We start from the raw sequence: 15,426 nt of genomic DNA, 5'->3' as shown, positions 1-15,426 counted from the left end.
ATTTACTTCTCTTTATTTTAAATAATTATACAGTAATAATACACTATGCATCTATAAAAATGGTGAGGACTGCTCCACATCAAGGCTAAGCCACTAAAGGTCCCTGCCGAAGCAGCTGCCTCTAACCAAGCAGATTAATGGAAAGTTGAGTAGAAGAAAGAAATCACAGTACAAAAATGTACAAGGATTACCTCAGCCTTGAGAGGACTTGAAAGTCCCTTAAAGAATTTTTGCAACATTTAGAAGGTCAACACACAGACATTTCCAGGAGATGAGCTCTTACTGTTGCAGTCCTCGTGTTATCTGTTGTGATAAATCCATATTTTCCCTTCTCCTGTCTTCCGTCTGTCCTTCCCACATGCTCAGTGACCTTTAACATTGTATGCACTGTAATCTGTGTCAGGTCTATCCATCTACTGCAGTGACACACCATCCACCAGGCTGAATATTTCATCCTCATGCAAGGTCTGAGCTCAAGACAGAGGGAATACATTAGCCAACAAATACTGCAATGACGATATATTGTGCAACTCTAGACTGGACTGCTGCTCAGTTGTCCAACATCCTCTTTTTAAATGGTCCCAAAGTCTGGATGAGGAGTGGAGAGTCACAGAGTCCAAGCTGCTTGAGGTACTGTGTAAAGTCTCCACAGTCACAGATAATTTGCGGAGCCATATGTCGTGTGATGGTGTTGGTCAGCCGTCTACCAGGAACTTATAGAGAACTTCAAGCTTCCCTCTGCTGCCAAGCTTTATAAAGATGATTTTACTTTCTAATTTTCTGAGAAACCACATTTTGAGGTTTCAGAAGCTGTAAGCCATAATTCAAATGAACAGAAATAACCACTTGAAATATAACTCTGTTTGTAATAAATCTATACCTGACTTGTATATCTTAAATTGAATTACTAAAATAAATTACCAGCTGCTAATATCATAATTTATTGAGATGCACCTGCCAACCTTTTATTTGTTCCTTCAGCCAGTCACAATGTTCCATGTATTGTTTCCTAACATCCTCATAATAAAATCTATCTTTGAAGCAATAAATTTCATGTGCAGCACACCCTGCATCAAATCCAAACCTACACATTCCCAGACTGTCTATTTTACCAACTCCATCCAGAGTTAAGAAACTAACTGCTGTAACCTTTCCTTGAGCTGCCAAACCAGCCCCTCGCAAGTCGAATAGCACAGCAGATTCCTGACCTCTCGTGGGCTGCCATCATATCCCAGGACTTCTCTGTAGTAATCCACGTTGTCCGTCATGAACTCGTCTCCCTCGTGAAACAGAAGGTAGGTCAGAGCGCACCGCAGCGCCTCCTCCAGCATGTTGACTGCATCATACATAAAGAGACACAGGAAGCAAATTTCAAGCTTTTTCTTTGACTAGTTTACATCTGGATATATTATTGTAGATTAACTGTATTACTGAATGTTGTGACATGATAGAACATAACACAGCTAACATTACAGAGGAAATAAAGCTAAGCATAGATTGGCATAGAGAAAACATTGTTTGCATGTACATACTAATCAATGGTTTCTCATAAAAATATATAGGGTAGTATAAAGTCATTTACAAAAGCCACTTTGCACTGAATACAGTTTATTATTTTCTCTCAAACAGAAATTTCCAAATGGGCACACTTTGGTCCATGTTTCTGCTAAGTGCAAACCTTCTTTTCTCTGTGTTGAAGACTAAAGATTAATACAGGACTTCCTGCTTTAGCTAAAGGAGTCGATCTGTTGCTGTCAGCTGCAGCTTGCAGATTAGACTGAGTCTGGAGGTTTGAGCTAAAACAGAAACATATCTTTGAGGTTTGAAAGCATGTTTGAATAAAGCAACTACGGTACATGTTTGAATAACAATACCTAAAATATAAAAATAAATTTATTAAAAATGTCAACCCTTTATTCCACTGCAAAATTAGTTGATGCATGTTATTTGTTAGTTCCATGTGTAAGTGCCATCAGATATAATTTAAATATCTTTACCTACTGAGATCAGTAGGTATAACATTTAAACATGGGATTAAATCATGGGTTTAAATCCCATTTAATCATGGGAGCTTCGTTGTCAGACTGTTTAAAGAAATTCAAATATTCAAGGAGTCACACATCTGAGAATGTACAGGTCCTTCTCAAAATATTAGCAAATTGTGATAAAGTTCATTATTTTCCATAATGTCATGATGAAAATTTAACATTCATATATTTTAGATTCATTGCACACTAACTGAAATACTTCAGGTCTTTTATTGTCTTAATACGGATGATTGTGGCATACAGCTCATGAAAACCCAAAATTCCTATCTCACAAAATTAGCATATTTCATCCGACCAAAAAAAGAAAAGTGTTTTTAATACAAAAAACGTCAACCTTCAAATAATCATGTACAGTTATGCACTCAATACTTGGTCGGGAATCCTTTTGCAGAAATGACTGCTTCAATGCGGCGTGGCATGGAGGCAATCAGCTTGTGGCACTGCTGAGGTCTTATGGAGGCCCAGGATGCTTCAATAGCGGCCTTTAGCTCATCCAGAGTGTTGGGTCTTGAGTCTCTCAACGTTCTCTTCACAATATCCCACAGATTCTCTATGGGGTTCAGGTCAGGAGAGTTGGCAGGCCAATTGAGCACAGTGATACCATGGTCAGTAAACCATTTACCAGTGGTTTTGGCACTGTGAGCAGGTGCCAGGTCGTGCTGAAAAATGAAATCTTCATCTCCATAAAGCTTTTCAGCAGATGGAAGCATGAAGTGCTCCAAAATCTCCTGATAGCTAGCTGCATTGATCCTGCCCTTGATAAAACACAGTGGACCAACACCAGCAGCTGACACGGCACCCCAGACCATCACTGACTGTGGGTACTTGGCACTGGACTTCTGGCATTTTGGCATTTCCTTCTCCCCAGTCTTCCTCCAGACTCTGGACCTTGATTTCCGAATGACATGCAGAATTTGCTTTCATCCGAAAAAAGTTCTTTGGACCACTGAGCAACAGTCCAGTGCTGCTTCTCTGTAGCCCAGGTCAGGCGCTTCTGCCGCTGTTTCTGGTTCAAAAGTGGCTTGACCTGGGGAATGCGGCACCTGTAGCCCATTTCCTGCACACGCCTGTGCATGGTGGCTCTGGATGTTTCTACTCCAGACTCAGTCCACTGCTTCCGCAGGTCCCCCAAGGTCTGGAATCGGCCCTTCTCCACAATCTTCCTCAGGGTCCGGTCACCTCTTCTTGTTGTGCAGTGTTTTCTGACACACTTTTTCCTTCCCACAGACTTCCCTCTGAGGTGCCTTGATACAGCACTCTGGGAACAGCCTATTCGTTCAGAAATTTCTTTCTGTGTCTTACCCTCTTGCTTGAGGGTGTCAATAGTGGCCTTCTGGACAGCAGTCAGGTCGGCAGTCTTACCCATGATTGGGGTTTTGAGTGATGAACCAGGCTGGGAGTTTTAAAGGCCTCAGGAATCTTTTGCAGGTGTTTAGAGTTAACTCGTTGATTCAGATGATTAGGTTCATAGCTCGTTTAGAGACCCTTTTAATGATATGCTAATTTTGTGAGATAGGAATTTTGGGTTTTCATGAGCTGTATGCCAAAATCATCCGTATTAAGACAATAAAAGACCTGAAATATTTCAGTTAGTGTGCAATGAATCTAAAATATATGAATGTTAAATTTTCATCATTACATTATGGAAAATAATGAACTTTATCACAATATGCTAATATTTTGAGAAGGACTTGTAAATATTGAGAAGAGTCCCAGCAGGGTGGAGTCCTCAGCATATTGACTTAAGCTGTCTGTATCTCTTTGTGGCTTTATCTTCATGCATAAACTGTGGGTGTATTAATTCCTCCTGTTCATAATATCTGCAATCTAACATTTAGTCACTTTTGTCAGTAGTTGTGTTTACTTGTAAAAGACTGTCAGAAAACTGTTAATGACTGTAAACATTTTACCTTTAAAATAGGCAAACTGAAGGTAGTCATAGTGAAGAGGCAGGTAGTTCTCCATGGGAGAGAGGCGGCCTGGACGGGTAGCAAGGTCTCGGACACACTCGTGTTCACAGTGCAACACCTGAGTGAAGTGATCTGCAACAAAAGCAGCAAATAATGTTTAGATCTGTTACAGTGAATAGACATGTCGTGTACCTACATGGACTGAAAGGTCAATCAGAGGAGAAACAAAAACGTAATTCATAAAACAGCATAAGAAGCCAGATAACAGTTTGCACTCAGTGACAAAGATAATATCTGAAAACATGTCCTGTGGTCCGATGAAAATAAAAATGAAGTATTTGGCTGTGACCATCACTGCCTCTGGAGAAAAAACGGGGAAGCTTGTAAACCTGGGAATACCTGTCAGGATCTGCCATTTTGTTCTTTGTTTTTGTTCCCTTTGCCGTTAAAGGTTTTCCCCGTTCCTTTGATTAGTAGTTTACTTTTATTTAGTTAATATTTGCTTAGATTCTTGCGCTTGTTTACATGTCCTTAGATTTAGTTCTTTCTAGAGTTACTATTTATGTTAGCTTATGTTTAGGTTTATTTTCCCTGTTCCTCCCAGTTAGTTTAGTGTTTGTTTCCCCTGTATTTGTCTCTAGTTTAGTTGAGTTTCCCCTCCTGTCTCTGGGTTTCCTAAGCTCCCATTGCCATAGTAACTCCTCACCTGTTACATGTTTCCTCTGATTACCTGCCTCCCTGTCTCATTGGTCCACACTCCACTTCCCTCAGTTTATGAGCTCTAGTTTTCATTGTTCCTCGCTGGTTCCTCACATTAACTACTCTTGTTGTCTTCCCGAGTTCCTCCTTGTGGTTTGTTTTCCGTTTGCCTCCAGAACTTGTGCTCTTGGGATTACCTGTCTGTAAGTCTGTCTCCACTAACAATATTAAAACTTCAACTACTCATCATGCAGCCTCCTCACCATGTTCTGCATCCCGGTCTTGCCTCCAAACCCACAATTCTGACAATACCCTCCCAAATGTAAAGTTTTAGGGGTGGTAGCATCATGTTGTGGGCGGTTTTGCTGCAGGAGGGACTGATGGACTTAAGAAAGTAGATTGCATTATGGGGAACGAACAATATGTGAAAAGCATTGAAGCAACATCTCAAGACATCAGCCAGGAAGTTAAAATTTGAGCACAAATGGGTCTTACAAACAGACAGTGACACCAAATTAATTGCAAAGTGGCTTAAGGACAATAAAGTCAATGTTTTGAAATGGCCATCTGAAAGCCCTGATGTCAGTCCCAGGGCAAACGAGACCAGAGCTTACGAGTGTGTGAGCAAGGCAGCCTACAAACCTGCCTCAGGTACACAATTTCTGTCAGAAGGTATGGACCAAAATTCCTGCAAACTACTCTGAGAAACTTGTGGAAGGATGCCCAAAATGTATGACCCAAATCTGACCTTTTAAAGGGCAATCCTACCCCATACTATGTATGTGATGTATGTAAACCTCTGAATTTAAAGAACGTAAAAAAAAATAAATAATAATTGGTAATCCTAATGTAAAAAAGGAAAAGTTTAGTCAGATTTAATGTCAGATAGTGAGGTAAAAGGATAATATCTTTTTATACAGTGTATGTAAATACCTGGTTTCAACTAAGCTTAAATAGATTTATTTTCTACATAATTATTCTTAAGTTCAAATTAATAAAGCAATATTGGTACAAATTTACACATTGCTGACTTTCATGCATCCTGTAGAAGTTAATCCTACCCTGGGTGGCAATACAGAGTCAAGGTATGTGTTAGATAAATGTACATACATTATTCAGTTTTCATTCTACATTACTCATTTACTATCTAGATGTGCTGTTTATATTACTGATTGAGAATGGTTGTTATCTCCTTATATGCATAGAGGAATATGATGTTGCAACATGAGCACAGGATGTGAGAACAGTCTGTTTTCACATAAAGATAAACTCCCTCAACAGTTGAAATCTCATGTAACTAGGGCGTTCCTTTTCTAATAAAAGCATGAAGAGCGGAGACTGTCTTCAGAGTGTGTTCGGAGGATTGTAACTGAGACAGTCTCCGGGACACTCTCCTTGCAAGTTAAAACAAACTAACTTCTCTGTGTCTTTCTTTGTGCAGATGTTGTAATGAGTGTTGGGGTTTGAACCTAACATTTAAATGGTCCTTCGAGAGCCGGATTCCAAGATACCTGACGATCCCAGCGGGTGAGAGAGATCCAGGTAAAACTCCGTGGCCACGGTAAAAAGACCTTTTCCGGGACTGGTTCTCCCTGACAAGCTGGAATCCAAGGGTTGACGGAACTCCAAAGACGCAGAGAAGTGTGAGTAAATCTTATGATTAAAAGAGGGATGAATGACAAAAGAATAAAATAGTAAAACCCTGACAATTCTAGACACTATCAGGTACAAGAGAAGAATACAGTTAAATTCCGCAGGAGGGTAGACTCCCTTAGTTGAAATAGACTAATTAAATTCTACGTTAAGGACGGCGGAGTCCTCTGTTAGGAAACTAAGAAGAATACAGTTAAATTCCGCAGGAGGGTAGACTCCCTTAGTTGAAATAGACTAATTAAATTCTACGTTAAGGACGGCGGAGTCCTCTGTTAAGAAACTAATAAAAGGAGCGAGTGAGTGTGAGAGTGGAAAAATAGCCACCACTAGGTGACTGTTTTTCATATAAATTAAACAAGGAACAAATGGTGAGCCGTTGCGGATGCATGTAGGCAAGAAAATTCCACCTTAACAGGTTGAAGTGAATTTTACCGCAACAGGTTAGTTGATCACCATCTTGTTTAAAAAGTATTTCCAGTATTTAGAACACACCAGGTGTTAAAACCATACTGGAACTAAAAGTCGCCTAAAAATGGGTAAGGGACAAAGTAAAGAAAAACAAAAGTTACTTGATAATTTATCATGCAAAGATTGGAAAGTAGTAGAAAAGGAAGAACCAACAGCTGTGGAACCATTATGTTACTGGGTAAAACATTATAACTTTAATGGAAAGTTATCCACGGCTGCCTTAAAAGACTTACAAGGTAAAATAGCTAACAAATGTAAACAAAATGAAAAACAAAAGAAAAAGGAAAATAAATAATGTTTCACCGAAAGGAAGATGATGAATATTCAGGTCCTTATGCAGCCTTACAGCAACAATTAGCCCAACAAGATGAAGAGGCGGCTGGGGAAGATGAAATAACTGAGCCTACGGCTCCCCCTGCCGCCCCATTTCCCGAAAAACCACCTAAATATACATCAAAAGATATAGGAAGTAAGCATAAATTACGGAAACACGGCGCAGTAGGAAGCTGGTCAACAACCCTATCTGGGGACATTAATAGTGTGTTAAGCCCTCCCAGGGAACCTCAAAAGTTACTAAGTTTTGAGGAAGAGGGACTTGAAGTACAGACTTTCCCTCTGATAGAACTTCCAAATCCACGATCAGGAGAGAATGATCCGGCTGTAATAAGGGTATATCGAACATGGACACAAGATGATATTAAAAAGGCAGTAGAGGGCATTCCCCACCCTAGAGAAGATGTTGAGGAATGTTTGAAACAAATGGAAGACCTCAGACGTTCTTATCACCTGAACGGAGCAGAAGTACAACAGGTGTGGATGTGCAAGTTAGGCCCTGACTGGTTTCATGTTAAAGGAACTTATACGCCTACTCAAGCAGATGGTACCAACCGAGTTGCTGACAGTGATGATCTGACAGAACATGTGAACCCCCTATTGGAAAGAATTAAAGCTAAATATAAAAAGAGAGCAAATTACACTGAAATAGGAAGGTGCCGACAGAAACCAGATGAACCATTTGATGAATATAGAGCAAAAATGGGAACGGTGTTCAAGGTTCACAGTGGTCTAGAATCAAGTGAAGATGCAAACAGTGCCTTCCAACAACAGTTAAAAAATGCACTCCATTAAGGTTCGTCACCTGAAATAGATGGCTGGGTAAACCGCCATTACATAGGAATGAGTGGAGGCTCATTACAGGATTACATCAACCATGCCCTGCATGCAGAAAAAGTTATAAAAAGTAAAAAAGACCAAACAAAAAGACACAGTGTTCTACCACGAGGAAGAGACAGCCTGTTTTGATAATGCAGTTTATTATCAACAAACACGAGGCAGGGGGCGTGGTAGAGGTCGAGGAAGAGGTAGAGGCAGAGGACATTTTGGAGCACAAAATCCAAGAGCATGCTGGTCCTGTGGAAAAGAGGGACATATGGCTAGAGACTGCCAAAGTAGCTCTGCCCAACAAAACTATAGTGCGTGACTAGCACCAGAGCCGCAGGGGAAACTGAGCAGACAACCCCTTGGTGAAATGACAGAAAGGGTACTTTTGACTGAGGAGGGAGAAAATATATTAAATCTGGAAGAACTGTTCTATGTAGAACAAATTAGACCAGAAATAACATTGATAGTGCAAGGCACACCTATCACGTTCCTTTGTGATTCTGGAGCATGTAGAACCACCCTCAGAGAGCCACTACCACATGCAAAGCCTAGTGGAAATTATGCTGTGGTCAGAGCAGCCCAAGGAGTGACAAAAAGGGTTACTGAGACTGAACCCATATGGCTCAGAGACCCGGAAGGAAAAACATGCCAACTTTCGGTACTGATATTGCCAGAATGTCCAGTAAATCTATTAGGTAGAGATGCAATGGTCGCCTTACAACTAATCATATTGCCAACTCCTGATGGATTAAAAATAGCTAGGGAAAGGCCTGAAAATGTATATGTAATGCAGGGAGTGGGAAGCCCAAACTATTACTATTCATTGGACATCCCAAATAAAGCACCAACTTCCACGGGGTCATTTCTCGTAGATGAAGGAAAAAATTCCATACAAAACCCTCAGGATGTAATGTCACCTGATGACCTACATGTTACAATGTGGTACACAAACAAATCAGACACCAAATACAAAAGCGAATTTGACAAAATCACTCCAGTAAAAATAACAGTGTCATATGTGTACTCAGACGTGACGGCAAATGCCGCAGCTGCAGTAATACTGCCAGATACAGTCAAAAGGTTGTTTAGACAATACTCAGAACCTCATATCTCACTGTGTAAAGAGACAACTGAAGAGTGGAAAAACGTGGGCCAATTAGTAAACAGTGGTGAAAGAGCAAGAGATTGAGTTGCAACAGGTGTAAACACCTGGTACAGTCAATCAACCCTGATGACAAAAAAGGCATTGTCACCCTGTAACACTCCTATATTCCCTGTAAAAAAGGCACCTCCATCTGTAGGGTGGAGGATGGTTCAGGATTTACAAGCAGTTAATAACGCAGTCATTCAAAGATCGCCGTGTGTAGCAGATCCACACACACTGTTGAATTCTCTGAACCCAAAAGCTAAGTTTTTCACTGTAGTGGACATAAGCAATGCATTTTTCTCTGTGCCACTGCATAAAGACAGTCAGTACTGGTTTGCTTTCACATTTAAAGGAAAAAGGTACACCTACACAAGGTTACCTCAGGGATATTGTGAGAGTCCAACAATCTACTCTCAAGTTTTGACCTCCAGTCTGTCCACCTTCGAGCCTCCACAAAACAGTCAACTATTAACATATGTAGATGACATACTGGTGGCATCAGAAACAGAAGAAGCATGTAAACAGGACACTTTAGCTCTCCTAACACATCTAGCAGAAGAAGGCCATAAAATAAGCAAAAGCAAGTTGCAATTTTGCAAAGAAACAGTAAAGTATTTGGGTCATCAATTAAGTTCAGGAGGAAGAACAATAATGGAAGAGAGAAAAACAACAATATTACAAGCACCAAAACCAATAACAAAAAAGCAAATGATGTCTTTTCTGGGTCTGGCAAACTATTGCAGAAGTTGGGTGCCCAATTATGCAGAAATAACAGCACCACTGCAAAAACCTATGTATCAGAAGGAACTTAAAATGTCTGATGCCCTGGAGTGGGATCTTGAAGCAGAAAATGCACTTTGCAGCTTGAAACAGGCCATGGTAAGCAGCTGTGCATTGGCACTACCTGATTACCAGAAAGAATTTGTGCAAATGGTGGATTGCAAAGGACATTTTATGACATCAGTTTTGACACAACTACATGGAAACAAATATAGGCCTGTGGCCTATTTTTCCACTAAAATGGATGCTGTTGCTTGTGCTCTACCCCACTGCGTGAGAGCAGTTATCGCAGCATCTCTAGCTGTGACATCAAGTGCAGACATAGTACTTTTCCACCCACTGACATTAAAAGTTCCCCATGCAGTATCAGCTCTACTCTTGCAAACAAAAATGAGTTTCCTGTCACCAGCAAGACATCTGTCATGCATGTCTATCTTACTGTCACAACCACATCTAAAAATAGAACGTTGCACAATGCTGAATCCAGCAACACTGATACCAACAGAAGAAGATGGTGAAACTCATGACTGTGAAACATTAGCTGAAGAAACAGCAAAAAGCAGAGCAGATTTAAAAGATACTCCTCTACAGAAAGGTGAAACATTATTTGTAGATGGTTCCTCTAAAAAAGATGAAAAAGGGAAGACAAAAACAGGATATGCTGTGGTCACTCATGATAGGGTGTTGAAAGCAGAAGCGCTGCCTCAACACTACTCTGCACAAGCTGCAGAGTTAGTGGCTTTAACTGAAGCATGCAAATTAATGAAAGATAAAGTAGCAACCATCTACACAGACAGCCAGTATGCTTATGCAACAACCCACACATTTGCACAACACTGGAAAAACCGAGGTATGATAACATCAACCGGAAAACCAGTCACACATGCAGCATTACTGACAGAACTGCTACAAGCTGTGCAATTACCAAAAGAACTAGCAATATGCAAATGTGCGGCACACACAACAGGAACTGACCCAGTTTCAAAAGGCAACGCCTTTGCAGACAAGATAGCAAAGGAAGCAGCACAGAAACAAATACAAGTTCTAATGATGACAGGAGCTGATTTACAAAATGAAACATTAAAAGACATGCAACAACAATCACCAAAGCAGGAACAACAACAATGGCAAAGAAAAGGGGCACAATTAAAAGATGGTATTTTCACCTGACCAGAAAATAAACCAATCCTACCAAAAAACCTATACAAATGGGCAGCAATATTGAGTCATGGTAAGTCACATGTCTCAACAGGAGGGATGACAGGATTGGTAAACCAAGTATACACAACCTATGGATTCAACTCCTATTCAAAAAAATTTGTAGAAGCTGCTTAGTATGTGCAAAACACAAAGCATAAAGAAGAAGTATTGGCATTCACCTAAGTGGGAAGGGCCCTATCAGGTGTTGTTGACTACTGGAACTGCGATTAAGATTGCAGAAAGGAACTCATGGATCCATCTAACACATTGTAAAAGAATAATAGAACATAACTAAAATAAATTTCTCAATAGCAGTGTTTACCCTAACTATCATTGTTTGTGTTGTAGTAATAGCATTGTGGTATCTGTTGTAGCATTGTAGCTCTTCATCTGACCTTCAGAGGTAGTCCGGCTACAAAGGGGGCTGCAATTATAGTTTGCAGTTGTCTCAAACCGGTGAAGATTGTCCACAGCTCTGCTACAGGTTTTTAGGAAGGGCTCCAATCTACAGAAAGATGTTCACCCCTACACACAAAAAGATATTGATAATAGGGAGCATCATCTCAATCATAGTTGTAAGTGCCCTGTTAATATGGGAAAGAAATCACAAAATGCAAAAAAGAAGAACAGGGTACTATAATCCTAATCGATCCAAAATCCAACATGAAATATTAAAAAACCCCTGTAATACTACAGATGGGGATAGCAGTAGAACAAAAGAACTGTATTTACCAAGAGGGGTCCCTGATGAATATAAATTAGCAGATCAAGTAGCAGCAGGCTTTGAATCCACCATATGTTGGTGGTGTACAATCAATAAAAATATAGACAGAATCAACTACATCCATTATAATGTGCAGAGATTAGGAAACAAAACTGAAGAAGGTTTCTCCGCTATCCATGAACAACTGTCAGCTACCTCACTTATGGCTTTCCAAAATAGAACTGCCGTTGAAAGGAGGTGTTTGTTCCATATTTGGTGGTCAGTGTTGCACTTTTATACCAAATAACACCGCAGCTGATGGAAGCCTGACTAAAGCGTTGGAAGGCCTTAGATCACTCAATGACAAAATGAAAGACCATTCTGGAGTTGACACCTCAATGTGGGATGGTTTTGGGGAAATGTTTGGAAAATATAAACAACTAGTGTTTTCTATATTAATGTCTATTGCTGTGTTTGCAGCTATTCTTACCTTATGTGGATGTTGTTGTATTCCTTGTATAAGAGCCTTGTGTTCTCGAATAATCACCTCTGCTATACAACCAGTTAAAACAGAGCTCTCAGAGATGTATGCCCTTATAAGACCAGACGAGGACTCAGATGAAGACCCTGATGAGACAAGCAACGAAGAGACGTCCCTGCATTTTCCAGACTTGTATCCAGACCCTGATGGTTATTAGGGAGGTCCTCTGAGTGTAACTTTTTAGCATTGCAATGATTTCATGACTGAAAATCTGAAAAGAAGTAGTCACTGAATGATGTTTAAAATTGATATAATGCTAAACTGAATAAACAGGAGGGAAATGTTAGATAAATGTACATACATTATTCAGTTTTCATTCTACATTACTCATTTACTATCTAGATGTGCTGTTTATATTACTGATTGAGAATGGTTGTTATCTCCTTATATGCATAGAGGAATATGATGTTGCAACATGAGCACAGGATGTGAGAACAGTCTGTTTTCACATAAAGATAAACTCCCTCAACAGTTGAAATCTCATGTAACTAGGGCGTTCCTTTTCTAATAAAAGCATGAAGAGCGGAGACTGTCTTCAGAGTGTGTTCGGAGGATTGTAACTGAGACAGTCTCCGGGACACTCTCCTTGCAAGTTAAAACAAACTAACTTCTCTGTGTCTTTCTTTGTGCAGATGTTGTAATGAGTGTTGGGGTTTGAACCTAACAGTATGTTTATAGGAAAAAAGCAGCTACAGAGTTTGCACTCAGGTGGAGTGTAAGATCTGATTTTAGGTCATCCTTTGCAGAATCAGGATTTGGCAGGCTACTTATCATTTCCTTATGCCGTGTGCTGAAAAGATCAGCCAGCAGTGACAGCATGTGTGTGTGAATGTGTTGTTAGCATGTATGTGCAGTGAGGTCACTCTTAAGCAGCTGCAGCACGATTTTCCATTCAGACAGAAAGGCTGTGATTTGATTCAATTTCTTTAAGAGCCCCCGAGGAACAGAGCTCAAACCTGAATCACGCAGAACTGTAACAGGACTTCGGTCAAAAATAGAAATTTAATTCATACAGACGGAAGCAGTTCTGTTAAATCTTTCCTTATTTATCCAAGTCACACAGGAAACTGCACTTACAAGACTTTGCATCATTACACACATAAATATTATGATCACAGAATATTCTGTTGCGGCGCTATGGAAAATAATTATTTCATTTTAAGGCAACAAAGCCGGGACAAAACTAATTAGCTGTCTCTTAATGTTTATTCAACCTCACCACACATATGAGAGAGACAAACACTTGTCAGCAATTAGACAGAGGCTGCTGCACAGAAACCTGCCTGTTTCCAAAGAAAATGGCCTGACTTTTCTCAACAACACACTCCTGAAAGCAGAAAATGGAGCTATACAGACTAGGATGAGTGAAGCCAGAGGCAAAAGCAAAAGTGAAAACCGAACGCAGCGAAAAGAGTCTACAAATTTAAAAATATTTCCAAATGAGAAGAAGAGCAAAAACAGCAAAGTGAGATGATAATTAAAAGGTGTTGGAAGATAAAGCGTTTTATTAGTTTCTTTGATCCTTTGTAACCTCTTGAGGTCAGCATTGTCCCAAACCTCTGTGGCTAAGTTATATACAAACTAAAAATCTTTACATCTTAAAAAATCTCCCCCAAAAATCAAACCCACTTTAAACTTTCAATTTCATAAAACAAATTTAGGTATGCAAAAATATGAGCAGTGCCTTGAAAATATATTAATACCCAGGGCCGGATTTTAGCAAGGCCTTTCAAAGCCAGTAACCAAGTTTTCTTTTTTTTTATTGAATGGATGTTGATACCCCAATTTACTCTGATACTCCAACTTTATATGCAATGCAACCAACTGCCTACAGAAATCACCTAATTAACATGTGTGTAATGTCAGTATAAATACAGCGGTTCTTTGAAGACATCAGAGGTTTGTTAGAGAACATTAGTGAGCAGACACAATGAAGACCAATGCACACAGCAGACAGGCTGGGGATACAGCTGTGGATCCATTTAAAGTAGGTTTAGGTTATAAAACAAAATCCCAAACTTTAAACATCCACAGAGCAGAGTTGCATCGATCATCTAAAAATGGAAAGAAGTCAGAAAAGGAAAGTATAAATCAGAGATGCAAACAAGAGATCCAGAGCTCAAACAGGAGAACATGTAGAGCGAACAAAACTTAGCCATGCACTCCACAATTGTGACCCTTACAGAAGAGTGGAAAGAACAAGGCCAAGGATGAAAGAAATCTGACTGAACTTTGTCTTTTAGCTAAGAAGAATTAAAAAAACTGATCAGTCTCTATGTATACAAAGCTGGCAGACACATACACAAAAAGAACTGTAGATGTCAATGCAGTATACAAGCTCAATACATACTGTATGTATGGCTCACTTCAGATTTTCTATTTGTAATAGAAATTGAAAATCATGTATAATTTTCCTTCCAGTTCACATTTATGTGCTACTTTATCACAGTCTATCACATAAAATCTCAGTAAAATAGATACAAGTTTTTGGCTGCAAACAGAATGTGAAAGAGTAATTGAATACCCTTTGAGCGCACCTTATTGAATATATGCAATAGAAAGCCTTGTGAACAACCACACTTCTTTGCTGTTTTCAAAGCCTGTAGATACATTTTTGTCAGTTTTTCTGTCTTACCTGACATGACTTCATGTAGGCTGTAACGGTAACGTATGTGACTGTGGCCTTCAAATTTCTGCGGACCCTGGCACAGGGCCCGACAGTCCACATCAGCTTTGTAGTATTCCACCAAAGCATCCTCGAACAGAGTTACAGCTCCTTCATGGTCGCCTCTGTCGTATAACTTTACAGCCTCCGTGAACGATTGCTGTGATAGAGAAGTCAAAAGAAAAGAGAAAGAGAAGACTTACAATGCAATTCTTGAGGCATTCGTTGTTTCTTTTAATTGTGCTGTAAATGACCTACTTTTTCTTGTGATTGAGAGGTCTTAATTAAAACTTCAGTGGGATTTCTGATTATCTTTCAAAGTTTTTCTTTACACGTTACACCTTCTCTGTTTCTACAATGATTAACATTGTATTGGTTCCACCACTCATTTACCAATTAATTACATACACATCACACTTTTTTGAGCTATATTTGAAAAATGTTTTGAAAA

General features: G+C 39.7%; 1 protein-coding gene across 1 annotated transcript in view; it reads right to left on the bottom strand.

The window, feature by feature from the left end:
* p3h2 (prolyl 3-hydroxylase 2) overlaps nt 1-15,426 on the bottom strand; it is an 80,316-nt gene that overhangs the window by 9,953 nt on the left and 54,937 nt on the right. Inside the window, exons 3-5 of the mRNA XM_047375336.1 lie at nt 14,946-15,135; nt 3,959-4,090; nt 1,209-1,336 (exon numbers count right to left, since the gene is read on the bottom strand). Of these exons, the coding sequence (XP_047231292.1) occupies nt 1,209-1,336; nt 3,959-4,090; nt 14,946-15,135 (450 nt within the window). The remainder of the gene's footprint in view (nt 1-1,208; nt 1,337-3,958; nt 4,091-14,945; nt 15,136-15,426) is intronic.

The sequence above is a fragment of the Girardinichthys multiradiatus genome, chromosome 9, assembly GCF_021462225.1.
Source record: "Girardinichthys multiradiatus isolate DD_20200921_A chromosome 9, DD_fGirMul_XY1, whole genome shotgun sequence".
Classification (NCBI taxonomy): domain Eukaryota; kingdom Metazoa; phylum Chordata; class Actinopteri; order Cyprinodontiformes; family Goodeidae; genus Girardinichthys; species Girardinichthys multiradiatus.
The sequence above is the reverse complement of the archived record's forward strand: the minus strand, read 5'-3'. Positions and strand labels throughout refer to the sequence as shown.